The 11,768-nt window shown below is 53.2% G+C and overlaps 2 protein-coding genes across 2 annotated transcripts; one reads left to right on the top strand and one right to left on the bottom strand.

Annotated features, from left to right (window-relative positions):
* Nucleotides 1-318: 318 nt before the first annotated feature.
* Nucleotides 319-8,311, bottom strand: TRAPPC4 (trafficking protein particle complex 4). The gene is given in 8 exon segments (XM_030538486.1): nucleotides 319-781; nucleotides 784-791; nucleotides 1,564-1,597; nucleotides 1,600-1,689; nucleotides 3,553-3,656; nucleotides 3,902-4,076; nucleotides 7,857-7,967; nucleotides 7,970-8,311. Coding segments are annotated over 8 exon segments (651 nt in total). The 5' UTR covers nucleotides 8,031-8,311; the 3' UTR covers nucleotides 319-713.
* Nucleotides 8,191-11,759, top strand: RPS25 (ribosomal protein S25). The gene is given in 7 exon segments (XM_030538668.1): nucleotides 8,191-8,313; nucleotides 8,627-8,663; nucleotides 8,666-8,720; nucleotides 9,956-10,118; nucleotides 10,120-10,141; nucleotides 11,073-11,199; nucleotides 11,702-11,759. Coding segments are annotated over 6 exon segments (495 nt in total). The 3' UTR covers nucleotides 11,168-11,199; nucleotides 11,702-11,759.
* The last annotated feature ends 9 nt before the right edge of the window (nucleotides 11,760-11,768 follow it).

The raw sequence follows: 11,768 nt of genomic DNA, 5'->3' as shown, positions 1-11,768 counted from the left end.
GCCTTAGTCAGAAGCAGTCATTTTATGTGCCCTTCCCTAGCTGTATTCCTCAGAACAGCTGTGCAGACACAAAGGAACTTCTTTTTTCACTTATTCCTTATTAATTTCACCCACTCCCCTGGTTGAAATCCATTATTCCTGTTTACACAGAGGTAAGCTGAAGTGTTGCCTTCCACTGGGGTTCTGGCACAGGAAAACGCATCTCAAGCTAGAATGGTTTCAGATTGTAAAACAAACGAACGCCAGAGTGATAATAACCAGGCTGCATATTTCACTAACTACTAGCTCTAGCAGGAATGAATGCATCCACTCCAAGAATTAAATTATCCACACTTTTTGGGAATGTTTACTTGTACTCCATTTGTCTGAGCCATAAATTAAAGCTGCAGAGAAATATACACATACACACACACTTGAGTAAAAAGAGTATAACTGAAGTTTACCACTATGTTATGTCTTAACCTTCCTCTGTGTTACAGTGACAGCATTAGAGCTGCAATCATAGCTTCAGCCATGTATGCCCGTTCCTAGCTGTAATAACATTCACTATTAGGCAAAGGTAGATTCCACACCCATAGAATAAAGCAGCATTTCTGAAGATGACAAAAGCAGTTTGGGAGCTTATGACCTCCTCTCTTGCTGCTGTAGCCAGAGACAGGATCCTGGAAAGGCTGTCTATTGAGGAGAGGCTCAGTACTGACACTGGAAAAGTCCTATGATCCTGGTCCAAATGGTCCAGCTTTTTCTGCTACCTCCAAAGCAACTTTCAAGTTCTGATCAACAGCTCACACCTGAAATAGTCACAGAAATACAGGCATCAGAATTGGGTGACAGAATCTTCATCTACAACCCAAAACATAATGGTGTTTTTAATTGAACCGTTAGCTCGAAGACAGCCCCATTCCTGTACCAGCTTCTTTTCCATACTTTGCTAAGGGCAACTTTTTGAATCAAAAGACTGATTAATAAAGCAGCCTGAGCTCATCTTTTTGATTTGACGTGCCAAAACAGTTTGAAAAACAAAGCTTAAATGCCACTTTAAAGGGTTAAAAGTGCAATAGGGGCCCTGCCGAGAGAGCAAGTCACATTGCTCAAATGGAACAACTCCAGAGAAGGTTTCCTTCAGCCTTTTGTAGAGACAGGAACCAGACTGGTGTCCTTAGAAGACCTCCAAGAACTTGGCAGCGCTGAACCTCCTTATGGAATTTAGTTTAACCATGCAAAAAGTTAGGTTTTTGATTGACGCAGACACTAGTTTTGTTTAAGGCACAACGTAGTCAGGTATGCTACCAGAACTCCAGTCAGCAGCCCAGGTCAAAAGATAACCCAACAATCTTAAGTTTATTTTAGTGAATGGACTCAGGGAAGACATGATCTGCTTCCAATTCTGTCACTGTCCAAGTAATCTCAGACAGTAAAATCACCTGTCTGCTTTCCCACTCTAAAATAAATGTCTTCTCTTCCACAAAGGGGGTCATATTAATGGTTGTACAGTGCTCTCAAAGTGGAGAGCTGAGCAAGTGCTAAGTACCTTGTTCTACACATCATCTGCCTACTCCCTACCTGATTGGCATCTCCAGTGAGTAGAAAGGATTTTCAGAGCAAAGTCAGAATAAATCTCATAGATCTTGCGCAGAAGGGACTCTATTCCAGCTTGCCGTGGATCAGCAAGCACTACAAATTTGATCCCTGGAGCCATAACGAAAGAAGCATTAGCATAGACTACACACAAGCTGCAAAGGTAATACTACTATGAAATATATTCCCAATATAATTGAAAAGGCCTCACTTAGAAGAAGACAGGAGAGCAGCTGACACCATCTGAAGAATACTTAAAACTTGGCTTGTTTTGGTTAAGTTATATAGAGAAAGATTAATGCCTGAGTAGTGTATTTAGCAAGCTACCATTCAGGGTGTGATTTACATCTAGAGCACAGCACATTTTGTAATATTGCTACCATGCCTATACACTTGAGCACCTCTAGGGGAATCTTGCACTTCAAACACAGGCTGGGTTTTATTTGCAATTTCCTTAGCTAGATTCCAGACTTTAAAGACATGTTGGCATAGACAAGACAAGCTAGATTCCCTTGCTTTAAAAGGGATAATTCCTGGGTGGTGAGTAAGCAGTTGCGGGGTTAATTCATATTTGTGAGGGTACTTTGCCATTTTAGGACAAAAGGCAACTAGAAGGGGCAAAAGACAGTTATTTCAGTATCCAGTTAGCACAGAGGTATACATAGGATTTACTAAGGGCTGATGGGCCTCTACCCAGAGGAACTGACAATCTAATTCAGAGAAATACCATATGAAAAGATCAAACACAAAAGCAGTATATTGCTGCAAAACTACAAGTCTAATAAATACTCCTGAGGGCATTCTGCACACAATATTTTGAAATTCTGCAAGTTTTGTCAATAAATAAATGCAGAGGCTCCAGCATGGCAGTGGGGAGCACGCTGCAGCCTCCTCACCCTGGGGACACGGACTCAGTGTTGATGCTGCACTCAACCCTGACACAGCACAAGACCTGGGCCTGGCCTCTCTGTGCCAGATGCACCAGGTGTGGGGCGGGCAGGCAGTGCTCAACCAGCCAGGATCCAAGTATGGGATGAGAGGATTCTGTGTGGGACAATCTGGGTGCAGGCCAGCTCAGGGGGGGGATCTGGATGCACAGCAGGTTTCCAGGTGCAGGGGAAATGGGGCTCTGCAGGGGCTTCCAGGTGAATGTGATTGGGGGCTCAGTGGAGGGGTCTGGGTGCATAGGACTGAGCAGGGGCGGTCAGGGTCTGTGGGAGCGGGGCCTGAGCTGGGGGTCTGGCTGCAGCTAATTGAGGATCACTGGCGTGGGGGTCTGGATGTGGGGGCTCAGGGTGTGGCTCATCAAGGTAGGGGGCTGAGTGCAGGAGCTCAGTGGGGGGTGGTCTGGGTGCAGGTGCTGAGGTTCAATGGGGTGGGGTTTGGGTATGGAGAGCTTGGGGGGTCCTAGGTGTATGGGGTGAGGCTTGGCAGGGGTAATCTAGATATGGGAGGTCAAGTGCACAGGGGTTGGGTGGATGGCGGAGCAGCTCCCTGTTATAGTGATCCTTCTCCCCTCAGCTGAGGAGTTATGGGGGCAGGAAGCAGGGGAAGGATGCTGAGGTTCCTGCAGCTGGGGGTGGGTTTGATGAAGCCCCAGCCCTCCTTGCAGGGGAAGAGGAATCCTGTCTTCTCCTGCCTCCAGCCCAGCCAGGATTAGCAGCTGATCCCAGCTCAAGGTAGAAGCCACTGGCTGGAGTGTCCCCAGCCCTGCAGTGATTTACCCTCTCTGCCAGCTGCCTGAAACAATGTACCTGCACAGCTAGGGATTGGTGCGTGACTGCTCTTGCAGCTTCCCTGTCAGGAAGTCATTTTTCTGCAGGGAAGCAAAGAAATCTGCAGGTGTCATTAATTCTGCACATGCACTCAATCCCACGAGGAGTAAATAAAGCGTTTGTACTTGTCTGTTCAGAGTGAGGGAGAAACAGCCTCAAGACTTAACTAACAGGAATAACGTGAGGCAGTAAGTCTTACCTGTTAGGGTCTGGAAACAGTGTAGTTTAAATGTGTCTGTTTCTAACATCTCAATACCGGAACTCCCCAGCTCAGGAGACAACTGGGACCCAATTGCAAACAACCTTCACAACAAAGGGAAATTATTTAAGTCTAACACAAAAGATTCCTCTTCAAGTTACTAGAGATAAGATAGTGTATACTGGGTCCCTTCTCCACCCTCAATTTGTCTTTGGGAAGTGTAACCTTCTTCGGGGCAAGGATGTGTCTTCCTCTGGGTTTGGCCAGTGCCTCACAAATGGTGGGCATTACTACATCAGTGCCGTGGTAGCCAGGGCACAGAGAGCTAGACTTCCCAGTGCAAACTCACGAGTGGAACATGGAGGCCAGCATGAGCTTCTCATTGGAGGAGAGGCGAGGCCGGCCAAAACGGATAGACACAGGGTAGTTGGTAGGGTTGCCAAGGTACTCCAGCACCTCCTTCCCGTCAGCAGTGTATTTCCCATTCACATCAATGCCATTGATGGAAAGCACAGCATGTCCAACTGAAAGAAGCAAAGGGAAAAATCAGAGCTGCGCTTATTTGTTTCAAATGAATATTGGAACTAGGAACTCTAACAGCAGACCTTACCACTGGCCTCTCTAGACCTGTCTCTAGTTGGAATCACTATTAGAGTATTTACGGTTTAGCACAGCCATTGTTAAAGTGTAAATAGCATCATGACACTACTTCCCAGCCAGCAAGCACAACCAATGTACCCCAGTATCTCCCAAAAGCACAAGCACCCGAACACCTCTCCAGTGAGCACAGCCCCCAAACCTCCCCAGTGGTCGGTACCAGGCACCCTAACCCCCTAGTAGAGCACCAGCCTCTCCTCCAGCAGCCGGTACCAGCACCCCAATCCCTCCAGTGCCCCCAAGTGGGCAGTTACCACCCCCTAATGGCCATGGGCACCCACCCAGCGGGCAGTACCACCCCCTAACGGCCATACCCTTCCCACCCGCGGCCGTGCCAACCCCCTAAAGGCCATACCCCTTCCCCCCCTCAGCGGCCGTACGAGCCCCCTAACGGCCATCCCCCCCCAGGCGGCCGTACGAGTCCCCTAAAGGCCAAACCGCCCCCCCAGGCGGCTGTACAGCCCCCTAACGGCCAAACCGCCCCCAGGCGGCCGTACGAGCCCCCTAAGCGCCATACCCCCCCCAGGCGGCCGTACGAGTCCCCTAAAGCAAAACCGCCCCCCCAGGGCGGCTGTATACGAGCCCCCTAACGGCCAAACCGCCCCCCAGGCGGCCGTACGAGCCCCCTAATGGCCTATCCAGGCCCCAGCCGGCCGTACGAGCCCCCTAACGGCCATATACCCCCCCCCAAGCGGCCGTAACGAGCCCCCTAACGGCCATACCCCACCCCCAAGCGGCCGTACGAGCCCCTAACGGCCATACCCCCCCCCAAGCGGCCGTACGAGCCCCCTAACGGCCATAAACCCCCCCCAAGCGGCCGTACGAGCCCCCTAACGGCCATACCCAGCCCTCAGCCGCCGTACGAGCCCCCTAACGGCCATACCCACCCCCCAGCGGCCACACACCCCCCACGCGGCTGTACGAGCCCCCTAGCGGCCATACCCCCCCAACGGCCACAACCCCCCCAGGCGGCTGTACAAGCCCCCTAACGGCCACAACCCCCCCCCAGGCGTCTGTACGAGCCCCCCAACGGCCACACACACACACACACACACAGGCGGCCGTACGAGCCCCCCTAAGGCCAGACACCCCCCCAGCGGCCGTACGAGCCCCCCAACGGCCACAACCCCCCCCAGGCGGTTGTACGAGCCCCCCCAATGGCCACACACAACACACAGGCGGCCGTACGAGCCCCCTAAGGCCATACCCCCCCAGGCGGCCGTACGAGCCCCCTAAGGCCAGACACCCCCCCAGGCGGCCGTACGAGCCCCCCAACGGCCACACACACACACAGGCGCCGTACGAGCCCCCTAAGGCCATATCCCCCCCCCCAGGCGGCCGTGCGAGCCCCCTAATGGCCATACACCATCCCCAGCCGGCTGTACGAGCCCCCCAACGGCCATACCCCCCCCCCCACGCGGCCGTACGAGCCCCCTAACGGCCACAACCCCCCCCCAGGCGGCCGTACGAGCCCCCTAACGGCCATACCCAGCCCCAGGGGGCCGTACGAGCCCCCTAACGGCCATACCCAGCCCCCCAGGCGCCGTACGAGCCCCCTAACGGCCATACCCAGCCCCCAAATGGTCATACCCTCCCAGGCGGCTGTACGAGCCCCACAACAGCCACAACCCCCCCCAGGCGGCCGTGAGCCCCCTAAGGCCATACACCATCCCCAGCCGGCCGTACGAGCCTCCTAACGGCCATATCCAGGCCCCAGCCGGCTGTACGAGCCCCCCAACGGCCATATCCAGGCCCCAGCCGGCTGTACGAGCCCCCCAACGGCCATATCCAGGCCCCAGCCGGCTGTACGAGCCCCCAACGGCCACAACCCCCCCGCAGGCGCTGTACGAGCCCCCCAACGGCCACAACCCCCCCAGGCGGCTGTACCAGCCCCCCAACGGCCACAAGCCCCCCCCCAGGTGGCTGTACCAGCCCCCCCAACGGCCACAAGCCCCCCCCCCAGGTGCTGTACCAGCCCCCCAACAGCCACCCCCCCCTCCAGGCGGCTGTACCAGCCCCCCAACGGCCACAACCCCCCCCCTCCAGGCGGCTGTACCAGCCCCCCAACGGCCACAACCCCCCCCTCCAGGCGGCTTTAACCAGCCCCCCAACGGCCACAACCCCCCCCCTCCAGGCGGCTGTACCAGCCCCCCAAACGGCCACCACCCCCCCCCCCCCGGCGGCTGTACCAGCCCCCCAACGGCCACAACCCCCCCCTCCAGGCGGCTGTACCAGCCCCCCAACGGCCACAACCCCCCCTCCAGGCGGCTGTACCAGCCCCCCAACGGCCCACAACCCCCCCCCCAGCGGCTGTACCCAGCCCCCCAACGGCCACAACCCCCCACAGCCGGCTGTACCAGCCCCCCAACGGCCACAACCCCCCCCAGGCGGCTGTACAAGCCCCCTAATGGCCACAACCCCCCCCAGGCGGCTGTACGAGCCCCCCAACGGCACACACACACACACACAGGCGGCCGTACGAGCTCCCTAAGGCCATACCCCCCCCAGGCGGCCGTGCGAGCCCCCCAACGGCCACAACCCCCACCCCCCAGGCGGCTGTACCAGCCCCCCAACGGCCACAACTCCCCCCTCCAGCGGCTGTACCAGCCCCCCAACGGCCACAAACTCCCCCCTCCAGGCGGCTGTACCAGCCCCCCAACGGCCACAACTCCCCCCTCAAGGCGGCTGTACCAGCCCCCCAACGGCCACAACTACCCCCCCCAAGGCGGCTGTACCAGCCCCCCAACGGCCACAACTCCCCCCCCCAGGCGGCTGTACCCAGCCCCCAACGGCCACAACTCCCCCCCCCAGGCGGCTGTACCAGCCCCCCAACGGCCACAACTCCCCCCCAGGCGGCTGTACCAGCCCCCAACGGCCACCACCCCCCTCCAGGACGGCTGTACCAGCCCACCAACGGCCACAACCCCCCCCCCAGGCAGCTGTACCAGCCCCCCCAACGGCCACAACCCCCCTCCCGGCGGCTGTACCAGCCCCCCAACGGCCACAACCCCCCCCCCCCGGCGGCTGTACCAGCCCCCCAACGGCCACAACCCACCCCTCCAGGCGGCTGTACCAGCCCCCCAACGGCCACAAACTCGCCCCAGGCGGCTGTACCAGCCCCCCAACGGCCACCCCCCCTCCAGGCGGCTGTACCAGCCTCCCAACGGCCACAGCCCCCCCCCTCCAGGCGGCTGTACCAGCCCCCCAACGGCCACAGCCCCCCCCTCCCGGCGGCTGTACCCGCCCCCCAACGGCCACAGCCCCCCCCTCCAGGCGGCTGTACCAGCCCCCCAACGGCCACAGCCCCCCCCTCCAGGCGGCTGTACCAGCCCCCCAACGGCCACAGCCCCCCCCCCTCCAGGCGGCTGTACCTGCCCCCCAACGGCCACAGCCCCCCCCTCCAGGCGGCTGCACCAGCCCCCCAACGGCCACAACTCCCCCCCAGACGGCTGTACGAGCCCCCTAACGGCCATACCCCCCCCCCCACGGCGGCTGTACGAGCCCCCTAACGGCACACCTCCCCCCAGGCGGCTGTACCAACCCCGCTAGCAGGCACAGCGCCCCCCGGTGGACGCTATCAGTGCCACAGGCCTCGCAGGATCCCCCGTGTTTCCCAGCCTCCCTGGCGCCCCCGGTCGGACACCCACCCCGGATGCTGTCCCGCTGCCCGAACGCCACCACCACGCGCTCGTCGTGCAGTTTAAGCACCAGGTCCAAGGGGAAGCTAAACGTTTTCTCAGTCTCGGAGCGCGGCGCGTATGATCCAGCTGGTAGATGAGGCCTCCGGCCTTGTTCACAACGTACACACTGAAGATGGCCATGTCGGCTCCCGTCACCTCAAAGCACTTAGGAGATGTAGTTCTACGAGCGGCATTACGCGCCAGCGCGGTGCATTGTGGGAGATTACGTATTTCCGGTTTTGGAGAGTTGTATTATGGGAATTGTATTTCTTTCCAGTTGACCCTGACGCGGTGTTGCTACATGCTCCGGAAGTGCAGTGAAAGCACGGGGTTTCCCAGACTCCCTAAACAGGCTTCTTCCTTTTTCATCCGACATCTTGAAGTAGCAGCAGCAGCAGTTGCCGCTGCCAGCACCACCACCATGGTGAGCCGACCCCGGTGCCTACCTCCTCGGCTTGGCTTAGGACAGGGGTCTCTGTGAGAGAGCCGGAGCACGTGGGTGCCGGTTCCCTCGAGGTCTAACGCTGCACTCTCCCGCGTTGGCAGGCGCCTGGGTGGGGAAGGCTCATGTTAGGGCCGCGTGGAAGCTGGGGCCGGGGGGTGTCCGCCGTGGAAGGTTCTTTCCGTGCACTCGACGGGCCTGCGCCTGGGGGTATCGGGTGGGGGCGGATTTTCCCATGGCTGGAGCCTGCTTTCATCTCTCTCTCTTCCTCCCCCTCCGTCTCTTCTTTCTCCAGCCCCCCAAGGACGATAAGAAGAAGAAGGATGCGGGGAAGTCGCGAAGAAAGAGAAGGACCCAGTGAACAAATCTGGGGGTAAAGGCAAAAAAAAAGGTAGGAGTCTACACTGCGGTGCGTGGGTCCGCTGGGCCCTGGGGTGTGTGCTCAGCAGTAGGGTCCGGATACTCAGCAGAGCACTTGTCAATTATTCTCTGCGTGCCCTCTGTAAGATGAGCCTGTGTCATCTCCCTTGGAGAGGGCTAGGGGTCAGAGAGCAGTAGGTATGTGGTCAGTTTTCCTGTGTAGCTCAGCCCTAGGCTGTGCCTAAGGTTACATAGTGAGATAGTGTATTGTTCTATAATTAAATCTCTACTTTAATCATACTGGTTAATTGTATTTAAGAATTATATAGGAGAGTTTCTCCATTCGATATTAATGGTAGTTGTGACTACAGACTAACTCCTTGGTGACTGGAGGAAGCTTTCAAAGAGAGGTTTCCCTGTGTCATAGAGCTCTTTAACTGTTTTATTAATGTTTGAAGTGCTTTAAAATAAATTATATTAATTGCTAATTGGCAACTGTATGTCTTAGAACCCATGTACAAATAAGCGGATTAAAAATGTTAGCAGGTTATTGTAAACCTTATAGTCCCTTAGAGTTTAACTTGGTATAATTATTTTAAGAGGGAATGTTATGTGATTATTGAATTAGGAGTATCTCTTTAACCCTTTATACTTTTGAGTTGCAAGGGGGCAAATTGCAGCCCCCTACCCCCATTAGTATAAAGGTGATTTATAAGACTCTTCACCACTGAAGATGGTTTCATTTCCTTGGTAAGTATATAACATCATAATCCTACTAATTTTGGGATGTCCCATACTGTTACAAGGTAGCTAATGCCTGAATTTCAAATGTGAAAATTGAGCTGGTTGGGTGGGAAGTTTAGTCCTGCTTTATACATCACAAAGAAGCAAATGTTAGTTTCAAGTTACACTTTGCCACTTATGTGGATGACTTACTGGTGCAGCATTGATAGTACTGAATAGGCCCTCAAGTAGCTTAACACAGCATGATTGAATAATAGAGGTAAAAATGCCTGATTATTGTCTGCTCTGGAATTTTCATTTTGTGGTAGTGTAGAAAAAGCCCCATTGCGCATGTTGGAGCGTGGTGCTAATGGGTCAGTGCTGGTAACAGCGAATAGGTCTCTCTCTATAATTGTTGCTCATCTGAGCAACAAACTTGCATTAGGCAGTCATGGAGGAAATGCTAATCATGGCAAAGCTTTCATTGAGAGGGTATTTGTGTTGCTGCTTTGATGATGTTCCCCTTCTTTTTCTTCATGTAGAAGTGGTCCAAGGGGAAAGTAAGAGACAAGCTGAACAACCTTGTTTTGTTTGATAAGTCTACTTATGATAAACTGTGCAAAGAAGTGCCCAACTACAAGCTCATCACACCAGCTGTAGTCTCTGAAAGGTTGAAGATTCGAGGATCTTTAGCAAGGGCTGCCCCTCCAGGAACTGCTCAGCAAAGGTAAAATACTGAACTGTAGATTGTGCGACCTTAAACCAAATGTATTCTTTTATCTCCCTTATTTGTTGGTGATTGATTTGATACAAATCTATATGCAGGTAGCTTGTATACAAAGGAGTTCAATAATGAGCATTTTAAGTGTTTTTGTTTTTTTAAAATCTTAAGTCTTTCTTTTCTTATCAGTCTAATAGATATTTTACTTCTATAAGACTACATCAATTCTGATGTGGTCTTAATCTGTTCCTACACAAGTTACTTGTGTTCATAATATTTTTAAATATAATGCAAAAAATTATGGCTGCTTGATATGCATACTGTCTGTGAACAGTAAGACCCTACCTAGTGTGGAAAACAGTGTCAGGAGATGACTGTGTAGCCAGGTGTGCTGACAACCTAAATTCCCTCTAAGCTGCAGCTGCTGCCCAGTCTGCTATAAAGTGCTGCAAACTTCAGGTGCCCCTCCTGCCCTCTGCCTTGGAGCTGCTTCCCAGAGCCTATGATTCGTTTTAAATGTCTATCTATCTAGGCTTGTGTCTACTGGTCTAACCTTAATAACTTGGTGCACATGAATGGAAAAAATTAGAGTGCACATTGCTGACAATTGAAAACTTGGCTCAGTTTTGCAATGGTAACTGTTCCTGGATCATGCTAAAGTCCTGCTATCCTACAGAACATTTAGTGTTGGGACTACTGCGTTCTAGACAGGACTTTAGACTCTGGTTGCCAGGGGCTTCAATAGGAATTTATTTCAGTGTTCCTGGTGTAGAAGGCACAGTGGAACACTTATTTCAATCTACTTCTGTTATTGAAATGCTGTCTTAAGCACTCAACCTTTGGAAATGTGTGGGTCTCCCATGGTTGTGTTAACACTGCTTGCTTGTTTAAAGATTCTGCACATTTTTTTCCTAAATGTTTTCTGCTTCCTTTGTAGGTTTGATCAAACTTGTGTCGAAGCACCGAGCCCAAGTGATTTACACCAGAAACACAAAGGGTGGAGATGCACCTGCTGGTGGGGAGGATGCTTAAAGTGAGGTGCTATTGAAATTCTAGAGTTGCAGGTATCCATTCCCCTCTGATGTATACATGGTTAATAGGACTGCTAGCCAAAATCCTAATGTGAATTCCTCATGGTGGACTCTTCCAGTGCCTTGTGGAGTCCTTGATATTAGGAATCTACTTCTAAACAGGGTAAAAACAAATAGCCATATAGTGCTGAAAGCACTAATCATGAATTACTGCTTGCCCATCAGTGGAAGAAGGAAATTCTAATAAATTAGAGGTTGTGCTGTTATAGTAATGGATATTTGAGAAGATAGGGTCAATCATTTGTCAGGGTCACTCCATGCTTTTCTTAGTCCCATGGTTGCCTTCTTATTAAGGCCTCTCTGAAATTTGCTATCTGGCCAATAGCAACCAACCATCCAAAAACTTTTTATGAAGAAAAGTATCAGGAGTGGAGGACTTTTCTTTAACATTACAAGTGTTGTAGTAAGACAGATTTTATTAGATGAGTTCCACACAACTGACTGACTCACTCACTCACTGCTTTTTGCTTTGCAGGTTTTCCAGTCACCTCTGCAATCTTATGTAAATGTATACAATAAAACTGTTGAATTAATTTGTTTGC

The sequence above is a fragment of the Gopherus evgoodei genome, chromosome 19, assembly GCF_007399415.2.
Source record: "Gopherus evgoodei ecotype Sinaloan lineage chromosome 19, rGopEvg1_v1.p, whole genome shotgun sequence".
Classification (NCBI taxonomy): domain Eukaryota; kingdom Metazoa; phylum Chordata; order Testudines; family Testudinidae; genus Gopherus; species Gopherus evgoodei.
The sequence above is the reverse complement of the archived record's forward strand: the minus strand, read 5'-3'. Positions and strand labels throughout refer to the sequence as shown.